Raw genomic sequence first — 23650 nt, 5'->3', positions numbered from 1 at the left:
GAAACAGACTATTTATTGTCCACATACCCTGATTATAAAATATACCTTGCTGCTATTAAACAATAGTGCTGCAGCTTCTTGTGGCCTACAGTGTTATGTTTGCTGTACAAAAATATGTGAACTCCACAAAATATATCAATAAAATTACAGAATGGTTTTAGTTAATGAATAATTTATGCCTGGCATTTCAATAGATAGTCTTGATCTGCATGTTTGGGATTGCCATTAAGTAATTACAGAGTCCATCCAATTTTGCTGGGAGTAGTTTGCAATGGCGTAACTGTCTCTATAATTTATGACTGGTAAAATGTCAGTTTTTCAAAAAATCTTAAGACATAAATACCTGCGTTTCATGATTTCACCAAGGAACAAATTGGATGATGCTACTGGGTCTGTGACAAGACAGATCTGAACTGAAGGAAGCAATTGAGTTTGCCATCAAATTGCACTTCGAAACACTTGGAGACACTGGAAGGTAAGTATGAGGAATCCATAGTGGAACCATTCTTTTGGGACACATAGGTGATTTCCCATAATTTCAGATTAATGCAAGTCTCATACATTGTTTGTTGTAGTTTGTGGGACAAACTTCAAGGGCGTGGCATGTGCTGGACACAGTATATGGGATGTCTCTGCAGTATTTCCAGGAGAAACTCAGTTGATTCCATAGACGGTCCCATAGATGTCTGTCTAGCCGTGACACTGACTTCTGAAGAAGCCAGCCTAATGCTTGGGGAAGAGGTGCCTCACAGCCAGACAAGCAGCCTGCACACAACTGCAGAAAGTTACATCTGCTTATTCCACACAAGTGTTCCCTAGCTTAGACTGCCAGGAAAGTAAAAGATTAGCCTTTCACAGTTCATTGTTTTGGGGAACATATTTTGTTAATATTTTAGCACTGTCTGGGTTTCCCTTTGAGTTCCTCTCCTTTCCTGCTCAAATCTTGGCTTTTTAGGTTTCTTCCTGTAACCAAGTTGGAGATAAATGATTGTTAGAGAGAGTTGGTGGCTTTTGCCTTATCCACATGCAGATGTCTTTCCTTTCTTGTGATTCTTACCCCATTCCTCTGAGCTGACTTATCACTTTCGTGCCACAGCTTTCTAACTTGTTGAGGGTTGGCCTTGTTATAGTGAGAGTCAAAAGCTCAACAAATGCTCTATGATATTAAATACTCTGCAAAACAATTTATAATCACGCACAAACACAGACCCCCCCCCAACACACACACCCTCTGGAGAAAACCATCCCATTCACTGTGTTGCTGTCCTAGCTGGTTTCACCCACTGTTACTCATTTAGTATGTCCTTCCAAGCAGATAGCCTCTAGAAATTCCATCACCCTGTGCAATAATTGGAATGGGATTGCAGAGATCTCTTGATGCAGTCCCTTCAGAATTTCTCTGTTAAATTCAGAGCCACAGATATCTTCCCTTCTCTCTCTCCTGTAACCGTCTCTTTCCAAAACTTGCATAAGAAAGTACAAAAAAAATGGTTCTGTATTATCCTCTATAGCTGGTCTCGCTGCCCTCAAGGAGTGGAAGAGGAAGGCTATTCTGTTTTTCTTCTTCACTTTCCCTCATTCTTTCCACCTTCTTTTCCTTTTTACATACAAGCATGTCCTAGGATGAAAATGGTTTTTTTTATGGAGAAATCCAGAACTGGTGCAAAGCTACTCCTGGATGAGCAAGAACTGAGCAGCTGCATGCTGTTGGTTTCCTGGCTTTGCAAATCAAAACATTCTATAAAATCGGATAGAAATTAAGTTTTCCAAGGTGGCAGGTGCTGTAATTGGCACAGCAGGTATTGGCGATCACAAACACGCAGCAAGTGGGACAGCAAGATAAACTCTGTTACAAAATCTAATCTGTATTTAATAGTTCAAGAAGTATTTTGGAAAATTAACTGGTGCTTATCAGTGTAAGCTGGGGCCTTTAGCAAATAAACAGCAACACTGTATTCCTGTTTTGAACAACACTGGAGATAATGGTGTTGAAAGTGACAGACCCCAGCAGTAGTGTGAAGTTTCAAGTTCCTGCTCATGTGTGTTATCCCAGGTAATTCAGTATGAGCTTTCTCTACTCCTAATAAGGATGTAATGGTTTGCCTGGTATTTTTATCTTTCTGTAAATTTATTTATTTATTGGTCTGCATGTCCTCAAGTAATGAACATTTTCAGAGAAATCAGTATTTGTAAAAAATTTAATGAACAGTTCTTCATCATCATCACTCAGCCTTTTCTCATTTGGGGATATTTTTATCACAAGATCACCAACTACAAAGCTAGTTTGCCTCAGAGGGGACTGAAAAGACATCAGCTGCCAGATGAGCTCTCTGAAAACAGGTCTATGATAGTGCCTGCTGTGGCTGAACTGGAAATCATTTTAATTGATCCCTTGATATTTTAGCTGTGGGACTGATTCTCACTGTTGTACTGAACTGCCACATGCAAAGAATGGTTTAGTGTCACTTTCATATGTCACATCTCTGCTGATGTGTGTTAGTGCAGAAAACCTGAAGAGTCACAGTTCCTAAAAGTCAGTACGTTGCTTAAACTCTGGTGAATGTTTTGTGTACACATGTATGTGTGCATGCATATATGCACGGGAAAGTAATCCAATCTGGAAAAGCTGATCAATTAGTTCTAGGTTGGTTTTTTTATTATTATTTTCATTTCCTCCAAAATGTTTAAATGTAAAGTATTTGTATTTTACAATCCAAAGTGAATCATGTTGTTTATTAAGGTATCCCCAAGTTAGCACAGTGCGTGGTTTCCCAGGCAAGCTGTCAGAACTTCTTCCAACTACTTGATTAATCTATAAGAGGCAGCAGTTTATCTAAAGGGTGCACAGACTCCAGCGAGGAAGGTGTTTGTCAGCTGTCCTTGTGTAGTCCTAGATACAATTTCAGCAGAAAAGCTCTATAGGCTGTGCCTCTGAAATTATGCTCAACTCTGGCTTACTGGCTTTTGTGTTAAATTGTTACACACGTGGTCATCAGTAAATCCTTAAAGTTCCTTCACAAGTACTTACATTGAAAATAAAAATAAAATACAGGCTTTGTATAGTTTAGGAGTTTGCCATAATGAGCAACATCTGAGCTGTAACATAAGACTATCAAATATCAAATATTCATGACAAATAAACACAGACTAAAGTGCCAAACTTTCTGAAGTCCCACCCGAAAATTGTCTCCTTTTATTTTGTCAGTGTTTCACTCCTTATACCAGTGCAATATTACTAGGTTGCCCCATAGTTTATATACTCTGTTCAGCTTGGGCTGAATTCAGTAGTATTTTTACAAGAAAGTTCTGTTTACTCGCTGAAAACCTTGCAATAATGTACTTGAATTGTGTCACCCATTTTAATGTTGGGCTTAAAACCTTTTGACTTAAGGCAACCTCTGAGAATTTGCTGTGCTCCACCAGAGTACCCAGGCCATCACTTCGAGCCACCAAATTTAGCTGTTTCTCTTGCCTCTTCCCCTTTACAACCCTCCAAAGAGGTGGTGTTTGCAGAAAACCACCACATTTGCTATGGCAGTGTATTTAATACACATCACAGAGCCGGGTGTGACCTGCATTAATGGGATTGTGCAAGCTGCTGGGACAGACTCACCCCTTTAGGCACCAGTTTAGGCAGCAGCGTTAAATTCATGTACCTGGCAAAGCAGCAGCCTCCCAGCACTGAACAGCACTAACGTTACCCCCTGGGTCCTTTGCTGTACATGATTAATTTTGCTCATTAAGCATTGAAGCTGTTTCCCAATCCTTAAGCTACAAGTCTTAAATTCCACCACTATATTTGGCATCTCCCTGTGACCCAGCAAAGTCAGCTTTGCTCCAGGGGCAAGACTGCAAAACCAGTCTAGGAGAATTTGGCTGAAAATACTGCATAAGGTGCCTGCCACATGACAGCAGTCAACCTGCCAGGATAGGTATCGGTCTTTGCATGGTCAGAAAATACTGCTGAGGGTGAGAGCCTGTAGTTTACACTTCATTGTCTTTGTCCCCAAGTTTGGATTCTTTTAACTTGTCATAAGGTGCTCTTGAAATTTTGGTATTAATCTACAGCACCAGGTCTCAAATTGTTATCCCTTGGTCACCAAGCCCCTTGTAAATTAGCTGTGAAACCTCACCTGGCTTTCCAGTGCCTCCAGTTAAAACCTCAGTATGTTCAGGTAAGGAGAGCTGTTGCTTCATGCTCTTGAACACATGGAGTAATCTTAGTGTGAAGGGAAAAAAGCATCAAACAGCTGTTTGGCAATGTGTCTTTGAAACTCGATCTTATTATTTATAAACTAGGGTTTAACCTTTTAAAATGTTTATTATTATTATGTCTCAGCAGTAAAACAGCATCACAGTTCTTGCAGATGTATTTTTTCCTTGCATTTGGGTTTACCTTTCACTGCTTCAATGAAAACTTGCTTCTGTTTGCGGTTCCAAGGTGTCATTTGTCTCACCAAAACAGCCAAACTCTGAAACATGAACTGGATTCTTTTCTGGCTTGTTCTTGTAGGGAGAAAAAAAAAAAAATTGTTAATCAGTGCCTATCTTTAGAGCAAGCCTCTGTAGGGACTGGCTCCACACAATGCTATCACTTACACCTGTGCAATTGATCATATCAGAATTCCTTTCAGGCAACTCTGCGTATCATGTGATGTCTATGAGGTGTGGCAGGAAGCAACACTTGGGCTATGAAACTCTGTGCATGAGGAGAACGTAGATTCATCACCAAATCCTAAACTGAGATCAGGGGGACTAACAGTAGAGGGAGAAAAAAGAAAACTCTTGGTTACAAACAGAGAAGAAAACCTCTCAGAAGTCACTAAGCCGCAGGCGATGGAGCTGTCTTGCTTTGAGTAGGACTGTAATTTAAGTACTGAAGAGCTACATTTGGCTCCTTTAGGAAGGTTACAAAGTAACCTAGTAGAAACACAATGCTACCTCTGTGTTGGGAAGCAGTTCTTAGAAGCCGCTGGATAGCCAAGCCTTCAAAGGATTGTTACATAGTGCAACCACTAAATGTACAAATAAGGTAATCATTGAGGAGACGTATATTACTATACACTCCTAAACTCTCTGAAGTCAGTTCTAATTCCTAGCCCTGTCCTCCTGTTTTAGAAAAAAACTGGCTGTTAACCACAAGAGTGATGCACCTTAATGAAAACAAAACTGGTGTGTGCCCTCTGTTGTGCTGGGTTACATCCATGCCAGCCCTTTAAGGCCCTTGGTACCAGGGCTGATTTCGCCTGTCCAGTGACCAAACAAACAGCAGTAGGAACTAAGGACAATGGCAAGCAAAGAGTTTCTGTACTCCTGATATGCAAGTGAAATACGAGTGGGGGAACCCAGCAAGATTCTGTATTCCTTCTCATCCAGAAGCACAGACTAGGTTGGGCAGCTGGTGCAGCACTGGATGCACAGGTATGTTTTACTTGCAGAAATAAAACACAAGCTTGGAACAAATTCATTGCTGCTGCAGTTTATTGTAGCTGTGACATTTTGGAGCCCATGTGTGCTTCCCTCCTTGTAAAAGCTCCGATTGCACTCTGTACTGATGACTTCTGGCTCCTACAGCTTCCTTTTCCCCTCATGGAAAAGGTAGTGCAATGGGAGCAGTGTGGTTGGAGGCTGCTGAGGGTTGCCCTGGGGAAGGGTGGCTGAAAGAGAAGGGGAGCATGTCCCCAGCAGCCCTGCCCTCCTCTGCAGGTGGCTCCCCAGCCTCACTGGGGGCTTACCCCAGCCTGCAGTAGAGCTGGAGCCAAACGGGGCTGTGAAACTTAGCAGGGACATCCTACAGTGATTGTGGCTCCTGGGAAGTCAATGGGCCAAATCACCAATGGATGACAGCAAAATAATATTCATTAAGAATAAAAACCTGGTTGCATTTAGATCAGATTTAATCATGTTCACACTAAAAGACTCTGAATGTTCCCTTCCTTTGGTCCTCAGCTGTAAGATTGAGGCAGGACAGTAAGGTACATTGATGCACTCTACATCCCAAAGAATGTCCTCTTCCTGTTCAAAAATTCAGTGTATTCCCCAAGAACAATGCAACCATGTCTACAATGGCAGGACAAAATAGAAGGATTTCTGATGGAAAAGTGTAACAAGAAAATTATCTGAAACAGTAGCAAAAGGACAGCTAACAGATGTCGACATGGAATTTGGGATAAATAATATGGAAGGTCTGATATAATCTTTCGAATGCAATTTCAGTCAAAGAAATTTGGGAACAGCCCTAATCCTGTCTATTTTTTGAACATAGATTTTATTGCTGTTTCATAGCATTCACAATCATCAGAAAGGCTGCTATAGCTGTCAGCTTAACAGGTCTATGCTCAGTCTTTTCATCCACACATCCTTCTACCTTTGCCTCTCCACATTCAGCTTTCCCTTTGAGCTTCACTGCTACCATAACCTGGTGAAAACAGGCTTGGAGAATTCAGAGCAGAAATGTCTTTCTTGTGCTTTTGTATGCTATATGGCACAGAAACCACTGAAGAATTGGAACCCTACTAGCACTCACAAAACAGGCATAAAAATATTTTCTCCCTCTTGTGTAGCTTCATCCACTTTCTGCAGCTTTTCATTTCCACCACAGCTCAGCTGCCTAGAAGACATTCTCTGCAAAGATTAGAAATTAAGATTTCTGCATACAGGCTTAACATTGAAGTGCTGCTTAGGAAAAGAAAGCTAATACCTGTTGTCTCCATGGCTTATTTCACTGTGTATTTAAAACTACACTAAAGATCTTCTGGTCCTCCCCCACCCCCAAAACATCCCTGTGCAACTGATGATGAGCCAGAGGAATGCCCCAAAGAGGGGGTAGCAATAGGATATTACTTGACTGGCTCATGCTGTACAGTGGAAAGCTCACAGGGCACGGTAGCACCTGACGGGTCCAGGGTCTCTTGCACTGCCAGTCCCTTCTGGGAGGGGCAGGAAAGAGGAGCCTTGTGTTGTCAGGCAGCCCCATCTGTAGGAACTGTCCCACCCACGGCCCTTGGAAGTCTCTTGGCATCCCTTAGTCTTTGGGCTCTCACTTGTTAACATGTCTCTTAGCATCTATTTATCTAGGTCTTTTTCAGCCGGTTTCATACTGCCAGATGATAACCCAAATTCTCCATTCCCACTCATCTGTGGTCCAAGTTTGTTTCCTTGTGAATTGGTGCAGCAAATTTCTCCTGATTTTCCTAAATCTCAGTACTGGAGAAGATCTCTGTCACTGATTCACTGAGGAGTGATGTCTTTGAGACCCCCTGGTCCAGCTGATTTAGAGTTCAGGGAGGGTAAGGAGATCACTTTGGGATATCAGGTTTGTGTGTTAGGGTGAAAAACCAAACTCATCTCAAGGAGGAGAACACTCCAGTTCTGCTTGCACATGGTCTGGGTACCCTTGAAACCCCCTCTCAGCAGCCTGCGATCTACATTACACATATCCAGATTAAAAAAAAAAAAAACAAAAACAAAAAACAAAAACAAAACAACCCAACAAAATTTAAAAAAAACCCACCAGGACTGCCTGCAGAGTTGGTGCTGCAGAGATATCCCTCCAGAGATAAACCCTGTAGAAAGAGGCACTGCCAGTCTGAAGTCCCATGGCAGAATCTGTACTGAAAAATCTGATATCCAGAGGAAGGTTCTGAAGAGTGAGGAGGTAGGAAATAGCCTCCAAGTTTTCCGCGATATTTGTCAACATGTACAGAAAGATACTGGAATATTCAAAAATCCCTAACTGTATATGTCCCATAAGGGTGATCTTCTATCTGGCAGTACAGCTGGTACCAAACACTATGGCAATTAGCATGAGCACTGCAAATATTTGAGAGGGTCAGAATTTAAGAACACTTTAAAAACCACATGAACCACTAACACAAAATCATGTTTTTTTAATTTCTGCCAGAACAGCTCTGTAAATTCAGCAATAATTTTTCTAAGAATGATCCAGAAATAAAATACACACCTGTAGTACTGCATGGGCTGTGATGGGGAAATGACCAATTACTTATGTGTAATTCTAGTTACTGTATCCAGAGGATAATACAATACCATACAATAATTTGTCTTTATGCTGTTATTAAGGTTACAGTACTGCATGGGCAAAGCTGAGCAGCCAAACCAGTCCTCTTGTCCCAGTCATGTTTAAGTGGTAGGGTCCTACAAACACAATTTTATATTTATGCCTGCCATAGCATTATCAAATATTAGCACTCACCACTTCAGCTGCTTCCACTGAGAAAGACTTTGAGCTGTTTAATGCACCTGATGCTGATCATTCCTGCCTGGAGCCATGGTGAAATGCATTCACCAGTCACTGCTTTATTTACTCCTGGGGCTTTTGCTAGAGGCATTCAATGGGCAGAACATATTTCTTTTTCTTTTGAGATTAGAAATGATGTGAAATACTTATGAGTTAATAATTTTTTAGCTTTAAATCCTTTAGCCTTGACTTTCTAGAGAATTGCTTCAGGGCTGGAGAAGAATGTTTCCAGGTGAACCTGATTTGGTTCTGACAGTTGTGACAGATGCAGTTCATTTGGGGGAGGGAGGGAAAATGGTGAAGGGAGGATAAAAGGCTTTGGAAGCTGGTTTAGAGTCCTTTCTGTCAGAGAAGCTTTCTAGTCTTCTGTCTTAGTAGCTGCCTCTTGTTTTCTCCTTCATATTATGCCATCACCTATTCCTCTTAATTGTTTTCTTTCTTTTGAGTATTCCCCCTCTGCAAACTTGCGCCCCTGCAGCAGCCCTTTAGTTATCCCTGGCAAAGACAGCAAAAGCTTTCTGGGGGGAGCTTCTTCAGCCAGGACTCGTCGCTTGCCCTCACGCTTGTCCTGGTGCTCCATTGACTGGGAGCAGCTCTGCCTCCTGCAGCCCTTAGGATCTGGGGGCTTTGGCTCTGTCTACAAAGCCACCTACCATGGTGCAACGGTGGCTGTGAAGCAGGTGAAGAAGAGCAGCAAAAACCGGCTGGCGTCGCGGCAGAGCTTCTGGGCCGAGCTGAACGTGGCCCAGCTCCAACACGATAATGTGGTACGTGTGGTGGCTGCCAGCACCTGTGCCCCAGCCAGTGAGAACAGCCTGGGCACCATCATCATGGAGTACGTGGGTAACATCACTCTGCACCATGTAATTTATGGCACTGGGGGTGCATGGAGACAGGGGGAGGACGATGAAGAAGGATGTGGAAGGAAGGCCCTGAGCATGGAACAGACTGTGTGCTACTCTTGTGACATCATGACAGGCTTAGCCTTTCTGCACTCACAGGATATTGTGCACTTGGACCTGAAGCCTGCAAATGTTTTCATCACTGAGCAGGGAGTGTGCAAGATTGGAGACTTTGGGTGCTCCCAGAAACTGGAGATGGGCTCGTCCCAGAGCGCCCGTGTTTGCCAGCAAGGGGGCACGTACACACACCGTGCCCCTGAGCTCCTCAAGGGAGAGAGGGTCACTGCCAAAGCAGACATCTACTCGTTTGCCATCACCCTCTGGCAGATGGTCACGCGGGAGCAGCCGTACGTGGGCGAGCGGCAGCACGTGCTCTACGCCGTGGTCGCCTACAACCTGCGCCCTTCGCTGGCTGCTGAGGAGTTCCACGGGTCACCTGCGGGCCAGACTCTGCACGGCATCGTCAGCTGCTGCTGGACGGCCAATGCAGAGGAGCGCCTGCCTGCAGACCAGCTGCTGCCCAGCCTCAGGGCCCTCAAGCAGAGCCTCTAGGAACACTCTGGAGTCTTTATATTCCTTTTGTTGACTTTTCTTTCCCTCTACCCTTCCCTCTGAACACAATTAATTAGCCTCTGTGTGATCTGATTGTTGCTGGTTTTATACTTGAAAAAAAAAAAGCCCCAAACTGTTTTGATATAAGAATATTGTAAATAAAGAGATTTAGTGAAACTGTGGGGTTTTACCCTGGAAGGGGATAGTGACAAAGATGAAGATGTTGGTGGATATGATTTTTTTCTGGTTGATGTGTTGTGTGCTGCCTTGCTCACTAGGAAATGTGATGTGCAGAAAAATTGTTGGTTGTAAGTAAGTGATGTACAAACAAGGGTCTGCTCTTGGAAGGTTCTTTATACATAACACTTTTTGGTATTTTTAAAATGTCAAATATGGGTAGTTCTTGACACCAGCTAGGGTAGTGCATTTGAGCTTTTCCTGTTCATTTACCAAGGAATGAGTATGTATTACAAATCAGTGAATGCAGAAAAATAAATACCGTGTCAGTGGTCTGTTTAACTTGTTCTCAGATGTACTTAATTGCAGTAAGTATGCTGCTTCTGATATAGAAAATGTGAACTACTCACATACTCCTTGAATTAAAGAACCTTTTTGTCAGTCTAAGGCTACTAAGACTAAGAAATTGCATTAACAACCACCTATCCTTTTTATAATATTTCCCTGCTACTAGTTGTGTCAGTAGCAGCTTGCTAGTTGGAGCACTGTAAATTTTGAAGCATTATAAGAAGATTTTGTACAAAATAGAGTTTAAAAAAAGGGGGCAAAAGAATGGCGCAGTGAGGATTATTTTGCTTTATAAAGCTGGCTCAGTATTGGACAAGATACTGGAAGTACTGAAAAGGAAGTTTGCTTACAGCAGTAATAATGTTCCTCTGCTGGTGCTCAAAGCACACACTATTGAACTATCCTGTGCAGTGCTTATGTCTTATCTGCTATCTTTCCTAATCTGGTTGTAGTGTGTCTGGGAGAGGAAGTGCTGTAGGCAATGCTGAAGACAGAAAGCTCTGATCCTTGACTTATCAGAACAGATAATTGTACATCTGCACCCTTATCTGGAGCTGCCTGCTGTAGTTGATATTACCTTTCTGCTCAAAGCCTCTGCTTCTTTTTAAGACAGGAGAAAGAGTGATGTTTCACTCAAATAGTTTTTCTTCTTTACCCTTCCTCCCCCTTGCTTCCATTCTGGAAAAAAAAAAAAATCCCAAAGGAATTGAGCCAGTTTCCTGATTTCTGACACACATCTGTTCTTAGCTCCGTGAAATCCTGGAAATGAGCAACTATGTGAATTTGAGATGATTCTGTAGGTCTTTATGGTATTTGGGTTGGTAATTGAAATTAATGGTTTATAAAGCATATCTAAGCTTAACTATTTCTTGGTGTTCTGTCCCCCTTAAGTGGAAATAGAAAATGCTGGCTGGAATAAAAAGCCCTGAAGTAAATTCTGGAAAAAGTTTCCCGTGTTTCTCTGTCAAAATAATTATGCTATAGAACCAGAACTTTTTTTTGTGTGTGAGTGTTGTGTAACTTATTTAATAAAGAAGTTGTTTCATGGAAGTTATCATAATAATCAGTTACCTTTTGAAATGATTTGCTGAGGGCATGCAAGATAAAATTTTAGATAAAGCCATTGCTGTGCCTCACCTTAACATCAAGCAATAAAAATGTTTCTGCAGCTTTCAAAAGAATAAAAAAAGGAATTAATTTTTAGTAGTTCCTGAATGCTTGTGTTGTATTCTTTTTGTGAGTCTAAGATGCTTGCTGCTTATACTGGTAGAAACCTCTGATTTTTTGCTTAATGATACTTTAGCATCAACAAGTGCTACTTGAGCCTCTGTGAAAAATCAAGCACCCTTCAAATTCTCTGTTGTACTTGACAGAAGGATACTGAATGGCCAAGGTCTACTCTTGAAGTATAATCAGCTCTGCAGATGTTTCTGTCAATTTTATGGAGTTCTCTTTTGGTAGTGTGAGAGAGAACTCTGCACAGCACTCAAGATGTAGGCACACCATACTCTGCTGCCAGAATGATGGTCTTTTTATTAACTTCAAAGGTTTGTTTTGTTTTTTGATTGCTAATGAGCTCTGAGTTAATACTAATCAAGAAATATCTCAAGCCTAACAGCTCAGAATTCTTGGTTCTAAGTGGTGATGATTAGTTTGCCTGTTTGCCTCACTTTACACCAATATACCTTGAATTTCTTTCTGCCTGTTTGTAGTTGGACCTTGCAATTAAATAACTTCACCATCAGCAGATTTATCTCCTGGCTTCCCCTCTCGTACTTCATTTCTGGATGCGCTGGGCAGCAGAGGATCCCCTGAAACACTAGTGGGCACTTTCTCCTCCTGAGTGAACTGACAGTTTTCCCCCTGTCTTTTGACTTATCCAGCCCTAGGTTTTCTCTCCTAAATGTGACTGCTTAGTACCTTTCAAAAGTTTGTAATGAAGGATTTTTCAAATATCTAAGGGAATTTATCAATCAGGGCTTTATTAACATGCTGTCAGTGCTCCTAAAGAATTCTAATACAATCCAGCACAACTGTGAAGTGCAATTCTTCCAATGAAAGCAATATTGGCTTCTTCTAAACCAACCCTGTCTATGTATCTGTTATTTCCTTTAATATATAATCTGCTCAAGTATCTTGTACAGATGTCACTCGTGTAATTAGGAAATTTATTTTTAAAATACTTCCCTGGGATATGATCCTGGAGAGAAGAAGGGCCAACAACACCCCGTTGATTTTCAAGGATTACCTTCTCAAAGCTCAACATTGGTCCATCCCCATGAGCAGGAAATCAGGTAAAGGTGATAGGATGCCTCCAAGGATAAACAAGCACCTCCTGATTAAACTCAAGCATAAATAATAAATATGTGAGAGTTGAGAGACCACTGGGGGGTCTGAAGCAAAGATTTACTATTGGTACAGAAGGACCAGGTTAGGGAGCACTGAAACAAACATAGGCCCTAATGGGATGAATTCACAAAGGCTGAGGGAGCTTGCCAATGTCATTGCTAGGCAACTCTTGGCTGTCTTTGGAAGGACATGGTGCTCAGGAGAGAATTCTGAGGTCTGAAAGAAAGCAAATGTAACTCCTGTCTGCAAGATGGCCAAGAAGGAGGGTCTGGAAAACTTACAATCAACCTCATCTAAATCCCTGGAAAATTGGTGGAACAAATAACTCTGGAAATCAGTGCCAAACATATGAAGGACAAAAAGTGATTGGGAGTAGTCATCAGGGATTGATGAAGAGGAAATAATGCTTGACCAACTTAGTTGCCTTCTGCCATGAGATCACTGGCTGCTGGAGGGCAGTGGTGGTTGCTCATCTAGACCTTAGGGAGCTTTCTAGCACCGTTTGCTATTGTATCTTCACAGAGAAACTGATGAAGTACTGACTAAATAGTGGAAACTGAAAATTAGCTGAGCTACTGAACTCGGAGGGTTGTGATCAGTGACATGAAGTCCAGTGGGAGACCAGCCATTAGTGGTGTATCCCAGAGATTGCTGCTGGGCCCAGGGCAGGCTAACATCTGCATTCAAGGCTCGGATGATAGGATGGAGCACCCTCTGCAAGTTTGCAGGTGATACAGAACCGGGCAGTCAGTATCTCGGATGGTTGTGCTGGTGTTCAGAGACATCGGCTGATGGCAACCCGTGCAGGGAGCGGCAGCGTCTGGCCCGTGCCCCAGTTCGCCCCGGGGCCGGCGGCTGGGAAGGAGCTTTGCAGGAAGGACCGGGAGCTGCTGGCAGGCGCCGAGCTGAACATGAGCGAGCAATGCACCCTTGCGGCAAAGGCGGCCAACAGCATCGGGGGTGCTCCAAAGGCTGCTGCCAGCTCTTCAGAGAAATGCAAGAGAAAATATTTTTACTGTGAAAACGGTCAAACACTGGAGCAGGTTGTTCTGAAGGGTTAAGGAGTCCTCATCCTTGGAGATACTCAGAACCCAGCTTAACATGGTACTGAACAAGCTGCTCTAGTTGATCCTGTTTTGGAGGGGGTTGGACTAGGCAGTCTGCAGAGGTCACTTCTAACCACTGAAGTTCTCCAATAACATTTATAGGTGTTTGAATTTCAGTCATCTCTTGAGTTTTCCTACAAAAATCCTTCTAGCATGAGCCTATTTTGTGTTTCCTTCAGGGACAACGTACATGCAAGGATCACTCTGCTTCTTAACAATGCCTTTGTTGTCTTGGAGGAGAAACAGGTTAAAATGTATAGCTGGGAGTAGTCTTGATCTTGTTTTTGCTTTTTGTTTGTTTGGTTTGTTTTTCTTTTAAAAACCTGATCAGTAGACCTGCCAGAGAGTCTTGGCAGATTTCTTGTTCTTGATATTCTGAAAATAAAAAAATATGGAGTTTATGTTAGTTCCCTGAAGGTTTCCTTCCCCTCTATTTTATACATGTAATCCACCAGACTTTTATCCTTTTTGTTTTCTTCATCTGGACCCAGCTTCAGGTTTTTAAAAGATTCTTTCCTGCTCCTAAAGCTGGAATGATCTATTGAGTATAGCTGCACTTTGCTCTTAACTTTGTCACACTTGCATGCCTCCAAATAAACTGTTAGTAGAAGGCACATGATGCTAGCAGAGCAGTTGCAGACAACTGTGTCACAGCTCTAAGGGGATTCTCTTAATCTAGTTTTTTCCCTTTCTATAAACTCGTTTTGTCCTTTCTCTCTTCTCCCCCATACATATGTATGCAACACAGCTCCAGATGGTTAGCAAGACATGGTTATAAGTTATAAACCTTAAGGGCTACTTATATCTAGTTTATTTATTCTCTTTGTTTCTGGAACTGATTGCCAGTAGCTTGATCAGCCTAAACAGAAGATTTATTGAAGTATTGCAGAGATTCAGATAATGCAAGTGTAAGTCTAGGAATGGTGGTATTGGAATGTCCTTGACAGCCAGGTATGCTCTATTCAAGGCATGGGCTATCTGATGCTAAGAACATTTAATAAGAGTGTACCTCCTCAAATAAGAATCACCACTCATCTTGACTGTGCTGGGGAAGGAACAAAGCCTCATTTCTCCCAGCTGGTAAATGGAAAGGTCAGACCTTTCTATTAAGATCAGATCAGATCTTAAGATCAGGTCAGAACTGCCTTACTATTAATCGAGTTTCACAGTTTGATATAATTATTTTCCTTAGAAATTCAACTATTCTGGTGTTTAGTTTAGATTGTTTGTTTGTTTATTTGTTTAGAGTTTTGTTTCTAATGTGCTACGTGCTGTTTCTGGACTGTGGGATGCCATGTCACTGTAGCCAGCTTTTTAAGGTGAGCTGCTTTTTGTTTTGTTTTAAGTTCTCTGTCCCTAAGCAGCACAAGCTGCCTTTCAATCTTCCCGCTCTGCAGCACTGAGAGCTAACTATTCAAAACTGGGTGGGTTAGCTCCTGCCTCACAGCGGTCTGGGGTAACCACAGCCTGCATGGAAACCTCAGCTCTTTTTCTTTAATCTCCCAGTATCTAACTACCAAACCTGAATGCATTTCCTAATTGTGGAAAGTACATATAAAAAAGATACTGTAAAGTGCTTGCATTCTCATGTGTACTAACCAACAGCAGTAGCCCTGGACATATTATCCATATTAGAGTGTTTTATTTTGTGTTTTCTTGATTATACAGACAGTATTGTCCACTAAGGGAAAGCATAATTTAAAAGTTCTAATTCTGGACTTTTTTTTTATTTTATAAAAAATGGCAATCACCATCCCAGTCTTCCCTGACACATCTCCTTCCTCAAATGGGCACATGTGTAAAACTTGAAGGATGCAGAATGTAGAAATGATTTTATGTAATTTTACCTAATTAAAACCAAATCCCCAGATAAGAGCTAATACTAATTAGTGCTGGAATGGTTTTAGGTCAAAATTAATTTTTTTTTCATGCCTTAAAATGAGAAGCAACTTCTACATGCTATCCTGAGTTCTACAAAACACAACAACTATTTTCGCAGTCGAGTGATTACAAGAAAGACAAGATGGCTAGAAGTATGGGAACAATGCAGTTACAATAAACAGTTTCAAGGAAAAATGAGAAATAAGGAAAACAAAAAGCATGGAAGCCTATGATTACGTGTTAATCTTCAATTACTATAGCTATTATTGAAGGCTAAGTGTCTTTGGATCCCAAGTAGAAATATCAAGAGATATTTCATGATAGGTTTTAAAATAAGTTAGCATAAGATCCAATGTTTGATGCTATGCTCTTTATTTGGCTTGTTCTGTTGTTTGCTCCTCCTTCTACATTTTTTTTTTAATTATGCTTTATCTCAATCCAGAAAGAAAGTGATAACATCACTATTTTCAAACAATAAAAATACTAAATAACTTGGAAGGGGGCACATAGTCAATTCAGAAGGTAGGATGGGAAGCATGGAAACATAAATCTAAAGAAGTATGGGTTGCTTCTGTATTCTGTGGTAAGATATACCACAGGAAAGAAAACAAACAAAAACTGTTTTACAAAATATACCACAACCATTTGTAAATTCAATGGAACTTAAGTGGATGCTTACTATTTTACTTGTGTATCAATTTTTGCAGTGTTATTATCTGTGTACATAATTTCATCTGTTGCAACAAATATGAAAATAGGGATAGGAAATGGTTATTTTTAAAATTAACTGTGCTTGGAATATTCTACTTTTACTTTGTTCTAGCTATTTATCTGCTGCACATACCTTCACGCAGCGCTCAAAGAGGCTCTTTCTATGCTTCAGTTAACCCAGCTGCCAAATATTTGTCTGCCTGTCAAAGAAAAGCCTTAAAACCAGTTAAAGAAGGCAAATGGAACAAAAAAGTTTACTGGCATCTATCCCAGTCTGCCGGTAGCTAAGGATGCCATGGGACAATTTGACAGTAGAGGCACCACCACCCACCCCTGGACTCCTCTGAGCACGAGGCTGAGTTCTGCTGTCGACCCAGCCTGAAGTTCAATAGCCCAAGTGTTCAGCAGAGCAGGGAGGTGATTGCATTTGCCTTTGCAGGGCACCTGGGATAATAGGGCAATTCATAACTTAATAAATATTCTACTGCACATGTGCCAGGCTACAAAGAGCAAAGTAGGCTACAAATTGGAAATGTAAATGTCCAGTTCTTTTTAAGTCACTCCCTCCACAAGGGCAGAAGGAAAACCAGTTTTATTTTCAAGCCATACATTTTTCTCGACCACTTAAAAATGGTGAAAGGGTTTTGATTCAGATATAGCACAAATTAAGCTGGTCTCAGAGGCAAGTATAGAAAGTTGCACCTGAACAGGGATTGTAAAAAAGCAGAATGTAAAAAAGGGAACTGATAGGCTGGGGAGGCTGGATTTCTTTTAATAGTAGCTAATAGTATATGTTACATAATACAGTAATTTTAGAGAAATACCATACACCTTTTCCACATCCTTGTTTTTCTCTTATCCAACAGTTCCAATAAAATGGTTTACAGATAACACAAAAGCTACATGCAAAGCTTTTGAAGGAGTGTATCACAGCACTAACATGCCAACAGATGAATGTCACACTGAACTCTCTTTGTTAAGAAGGTTACAGAACTCCAGACCTCCCTAAAGTTGTCAATCCTTGTACAGCTTTTGGGAGTGAAATGATGCTATTAAATGTGTTCCATTTGAAAGGGGAAAATGAGATATTACTGAAGTTTAATAAATCATTTCAGCCAACAGCTGATGTTCAGAGGAAACAAATGTAGTTAGTAGTACATTTTAAATAATGTTTTCTTGGTTGCACTGCTTGTTTAAAAAGTTGTATATTGAATTGCAAACATCATTTGAAGAAGTGTCATGATCATAAAAAATCAGCACTACCTGACTGATCACAGCAAAAGAGCCATTTGCCCGGGGAGACAAGGGCTGGAGAAGGCAAGGAGATAAGCCAGAGACAGGGAGAGAGGAGACACCCCAAAATCCAAACCTATTTGTTACAACCCTTTCAGTCAGTGAAGCTCTCACTGAGAAGTAAGTTTATACTGGCATGTGGCTTTCTGTGTTGTTGCTGGAGATACCTGCCCACTGGACTCTCAGGGTCCTGCATGACTTAAATTAAGGTCTTGAACTAGTGCTTAACATCAGACAAGGCCACTGATTCAGTTCAGAGTGGTCAGTGGTCACCTGTTTCCACCAGGTCAAAGTAGTCTCTTGGTTTGTTGAAAGACGTGCAGACTTACTCTTGCTCCAAGCCCCCAAAAACCCCAACTGCTCTTGAAAATGTGTTTAATGGCTCTGCAAGCCATTACCAGTGCCCAGGCTGCCTGAGAGGGTTTTAAAATTTCCTTTTCTTTATGATTGCACTAGTTATGACTACTTAGTGCTATATTTAAGTAGCACCAATGACTTAGCAATATATGCTAGTACACAAGTAATGGTAGATTTTTCATTGGAAAAGAAGTTTCCCTTATATACAGAAGATTTTTAAGAATAAAAACCTCAATTTTCTGTATCAAAGGTGTGTTGCTGCTTTTGCCTCTTTTTTTCCCTAGGAAAAATGAGAAATAATTCCTAGGTATTAGCATAAGCATTTGTTCCTGCCAGAACAAAGGGATTGGCTCTACCTCACACCAGGGACATTTCACAAGAGTGTATGAGAATCAGTTATTCCTCTGAACAGGTAAGGGACTCTCAAAAAGGAAATACACCTGTAGCAGCGTGGTAAGAGGCTATTGGTAGGATAAAGTGGCTGCTGGATGCTCTCAGAAACAACTTCCAACACTCATAATTGTTGAAACAGTATTTTTAAACATATGTGTTTCATACATAAATTGAAAACCCGAGGTCATAATGCTGAAAAAATGACAAGTATTAATATTTCTGAATTTTTTTCCAGGGGACATAGGTACCATACTCACACCCACCTTCTGTGTTTACCACAATACTTAATTTTTTGCCTAAAAATGGAATGCTTGACCACAACCCTAACAGATCTTAATACTATCTTTTCCTCAGTTTTAAACCTGTAGGAAATACTGTTTCCCTTGATCTGGAAGACCTGTTGCTGGGGATTTCACTGTGCATGGAGGCAGGAATGTCAGACGTGCAACCATTTGCACATTAGTGCATGTTAATTTACATATAGTTGCTCTTATTTTAAGTGATTGCTGCAGGGGAAAAAATATTCTTCTGTTTTATATAATTTCCTAGGGGAAAAATATAGCAAACTATATTCCACATTTATAGCCACATTTTGTAGACTGGTGTGAAAGGCCATGCACAAACCTCATTTTCATGAAGCAGGAACTTCTGGCACACATTTAGGCGAAAGATAATTTTAATAGACTTGCTGTAATCTCGTAGTAAGATGTTCTCTTAAACAAAACTTCTGGGCCTTCTGTGAATGATATTTCAAACTCTATGGTTGTTGCTCCTGCCCTGCTACTGCACCCTTGTAACTTCCATGAAGTAAACTGCAGCTGCCACTTTGCCACATTAGCCTTATGGAGAAGTTAGTAAATCCTTTGAAACCAAAACTTCTTCATATTTGATGCCTCTTGGATCACTTTCATGTGGATCCAACCAGCTGCTCTGAGCAATCACAGCGTGATGATTTCCTCAGTGGCTGCTAACTCCTGTTTCTAAAGCACATCTTTAACACCACAGTATCTCCTTTAGTTCCAGGTCCTAAGTTCTATGTTACTGTTCCTGTGTCTGTCAGGTTTTGAGTAATTTAGCTTGGCTAGTTCACAGAGGGTCAGGTCACAACAGGAGAAGCATTGCTGAATTGGCTTTAATCTTTCTTTCCAGATGCCAGGGTTAGGAAGGGCACCTCAAGTCCCAGAGAAGGCTGACACCTGGATGTAATCTAGATAAAATTGCAAGTTGCAACTAATATCCAGCTCTAATAGTCCTGTAACATCAAGGTGGAAATCACCCATTGCTTTGAGTCTCTTCATGATCTGTGCATTTGCTAAATTTTGTGCTTGCAAACAAACATTCACCATCTGAAAACTCATTGTATCAAGAATATCACAAAAGGACACTAGTCCTAAAAAGATGAGGAAAAACTTTTCACAGACAAAAAAACGCAAACATGAGGGAGAGATGCATTCCATATCAACAGAAATTTTTCTTCTAGTCATAAGGCAGTGTGAGGCCAGAACCATTCCTTTAATTATCCCTGTTCCATGACAGAGAAGCAGCACAAGCACCGTGAAACAATTTCCTACTACTCTGTCTCACCGAAGAATTACAATAGATTAAACTGGCCTTTGGATGAAAAAAACATGACCAGTGACTTCATAACTGGGCTCTAAAACACATGGGCAATCATGTATATGGGCTACATGTACTGGTGAATAGAATTGCTGTAAAATTAAACACCATTTTTCCCCCCAGGACAGACATCCAACCATGCTAATACCCTGTGGCTGGCAGCTTCCTGGAAAGTCTTTGCAGGAGGCAGACATGAGGAGGAAAGACAACTCCAAAGTCTTTCATAGCACAGTCTTGTGAGTTTGTATGCACCAGTATGTGCCACTTGTTCCTAAACACTGTCAGTACAAAGCATCCATAGAGAAGCCAGCGAGATAAGAGCAGCAAAACAACCTGTGTCCTGGAAGCCATTTCTAATTCTCATGTTAAAACAGCTTTTTCTGTTCAATGAGTCACACGGGTATTATTTGAGTAGGTGCAAGTTTTCAATGTGTTCTAGAACTACTGCAGTCTTCTTGAACTATTTTCACAGAGTGAAACAGATCACAACAAACAGTGCCAAGTGGTGCTGCCTCAAGTGGCCAAATCCAGACTGGAGGGATTTGGGTAGTTTATTACTTTTTGTACTTGATTAACTTTTCCCCACATGAAGTCATCTGAGGTGATGTCCAAAACAAAAACTGGATGCAAAAAACCCACAGTTCTGTTTGTATGCCCACTAGATCTGCTTTCACTGGGCTGATGCTGGGGGGTTTTGTACAGGAATTGCATGCCCTCACTCTTAGAAACCTGGCCTGGATAACAACAGGTGACAGAGTAGGAACGTGAGTATAAATAGTGTGTGTGAACAGAATACCCGAACTGGCATGTTCTGAGAGCATGTTTGCCCACAACCTGGTAACACAAAGGAAATTAACAGTAACAAAGCTTGCTTAAGACAATGACCAGCATGATTAAACAGTAACCAGGGAATCATATTAACAAGAGCCTTTGGGAGGAGCAGGGGGAGAAAGCTTGAAAAGCAGCATAAGAATTTGTGATTGAAGAAAACTTGTGGTGGGTGGTGATATTTCTAAGACCCTCCTCATCAGACATGGTGAGTAGCTGCCACCCCACTCCTGGTACAGACTAGCAGGGACTGGCAGGATCAAGGAATAGCAGAGATCCACTCCCTCTGGTATGTGGAATGGCTGCACAGGCTTCCAAAAGTGGGACTGTGTATTGTAATGCATATTTGTTGGAAGAGAGTGGAAGTGCATATAAGAAATGTGTGACTATGTAAGTGGGATCAGTTGTAGAAGGGTATGGATCTTGTAGGTGCTTACCAGCAGTTTGTAAGCCTCTAGTATTGAGATTTCTGTTATAGTGCAGATACTGATCCACAATTCAGTTCATTGATTACCAGCAAATTAAATGTTGCTAATCAATAAACCACCTTGGTTGCTATCAAGGCTGTGCGAGTCATTTTCTGCCAAAGGTATTTTTTTCATTATTGCGAATTTGACAGAAGCATCACATCTGCAGAGCAAGGAATGGAGAGAAAACAAAACAAGACATTCTTCCAGGAAAGCAGAGAACATGTAATTCATCAGTTTGAAAAAAAATTCAAGATTGAACTAGAACAGGATGAATTCAAATATCCTCCTGAAAGCTTCCCAGGGGGACAATGCTATTTCAGCCCCAAGTGTTTGAAGGCATATTGTAATGATGTATCGAATCACATATTCGATGTCACTAAAAATGCTGCAGCATATCAGCAGCTTTGTATTTTTTGTCACAGTGACCCAGTTCAGAAAAACAAGGCAAAACAGCCTAACCAGGGAGAAGTTTTACTCTAACCACATCACTATTAGAAGCCAGATGTATTACCTGCCAGGCAAATAGCACATATTTAGAAAGAAAGAGCTTGTGCTGATAACAATGAAATTCAAGTTGCCCACTTGAAAACGTCTCCCGACAATCAATATTTGTGGCAATGTTTGTCAATAGTAGGGGACTCCATCAAGGCAAAGTTGCGTTTTCTGAATCACAGACCTAGTTCATGTTTTCCATGCTTAGAGGACTTTTTAAGATAAAGAGAGCCTATTAATTTGATGGGTGGTTGCATTTTTATATGTTCAGCTTTATGCTAGAACTGACATGAAAATTTAGAAAATGTAAAATAGACAGGCTAGGTGCAACATGAGAACTCCAGCTGTGCATTCTGTCTGCCTGCTACCTGCAGAGAGCAGTATCAGTTAGAAGCCACTCATCTACACAAATCAGTCTTATAAAGGGGGGTGTTTTTTAGTTTTTTCTGAAGTTCCAGTAGCTCAGGCACTTGTAGAAAAAGATAATTGCTGAGCAAAGAACTTGGATGAGAGTTCTGCAACATGATACAACTGAGAAACATAACACAAGAAGATCAGCAGATACCTGCAATTAAGACCAAGCAGATACTGTAGCCTTTCTTAAAAGAGCTGAAAAAAGATTCATTGGATTTCTCCTGACTGGTTTAGAGACTCAGCCATCTATTGATGACCTTAATGGAAGCCTGCTTTGTATGATCCTGCTTCACAGGTATTTGAAGACCAGAAGCTCAAACAAAACCCTTAAAAGTGTGTTCAGATCCAAATGACCTTGAAGAAGGAAGTGATTTACAAATAAATAGCAATACGTTCATCACCACTGAAAGCAAATACTGGAGGTATTAGGCTGGCATAACCAAGACAGCTTCCAGGGAGCTGCACACATGAAATAACCACTATGGAAAGTGATTTAAGGAAGCTACTGTGAGCCCTGACAAAAACATTTACAGACCACCAGTGTGAAATAAGCAGAATAATTCTACTAAAAAAAATGGATGGTGTCCTCAACCCAAGCTGCAAAGCCTGGGGAGTATGTCTGTCCTTTGACCCAGCCAAAGGTGCATCAGAAAGTTTCAACATTCACCAGAAGACAAGAAAAATCTGCATTTCACTAAGTTACTACATGAACACACTCTCTGTCACATAGGCAGATTCATCCCAGAACCTACTCCTCTAAAGGACAAACTAGTCAAAGGAAGAGAGAAAAAAAATCCCCAGTAATCTGTAAATCCCAAAACAAGTCAGAAAGTATCATGAAAGCACATGGACTGATACTCTGCATGATAAATCATTAAATTAGGTATCAAATTGGTTTTGCTACAGACTACTAAATTATGTCAAAAGCATGTCTTGCTTCTTAATAATTTATCTTCTTAATTATTCAACATGAGGGAAACATTCCTGGAAGGAAGCTTCATCTAAAAATCACAGGCTGTTGGGTATTAATTTAAGTCAGAGAATCACTATCTCTTAACTAAAGTTAGCATTGTCTGGGGAGAAAAACCTACACAAAAGCAGAATGTAATCAAAGGAAAACCAGGCAGAATACAAAATATTAATTAGAAGTTGAGAATGACAAAATACAAGATAAACAAAAAGGTGTGTTTAGAATGGCTTTTTACTAACATGAACGGCAAGAAGGAGCATTTTTTAATATATAGCATATTTCAGAGAAAACAAAAAGTTTAGATAAATTTCTGTTGGACAATAGCCATGGTAATCCTTAAACATAGGAACAGAAGTGAGGCAGTTTTTAAATCAGCAGCTCCAGATAGCCTGCATCCAAGAATTTTAAGAGCTGGCAAAAGAGAGTTGTGTGCTGTTAATGTAGATTTTCCATAAGCTCTGAGAAATCTGGGGAAGCTCAGGAAAAAAAAAAAAGAAAAATCTCAGAGAAAGCTGAGGTAATGCCAATAC

At 40.9% G+C, this 23650-nt stretch overlaps 1 protein-coding gene across 1 annotated transcript; it reads left to right on the top strand.

The window, feature by feature from the left end:
* Positions 1 to 310: 310 nt before the first annotated feature.
* Positions 311 to 23650, top strand: MOS (MOS proto-oncogene, serine/threonine kinase). The gene has a single exon (XM_085573839.1). It carries the CDS (start codon positions 8665 to 8667, stop codon positions 9712 to 9714), a length of 1050 nt encoding a protein of 349 aa, XP_085429965.1. The 5' UTR covers positions 311 to 8664; the 3' UTR covers positions 9715 to 23650.

The sequence above is a fragment of the Lonchura striata genome, chromosome 2, assembly GCF_050655825.1.
Source record: "Lonchura striata isolate lonStrDom1 chromosome 2, ASM5065582v1, whole genome shotgun sequence".
In the NCBI taxonomy this organism is placed as follows: domain Eukaryota; kingdom Metazoa; phylum Chordata; class Aves; order Passeriformes; family Estrildidae; genus Lonchura; species Lonchura striata.
Note: the sequence above shows the minus strand (reverse complement) of the source record. Positions and strands in the feature narration are given on the sequence as shown.

What these genes read in the sequence shown, in the direction of transcription:
- MOS (XM_085573839.1), top strand. Translation starts at nt 8,665, where the DNA reads ATGCCATCACCTATTCCTCTTAATTGTTTTCTTTCTTTTGAGTATTCC.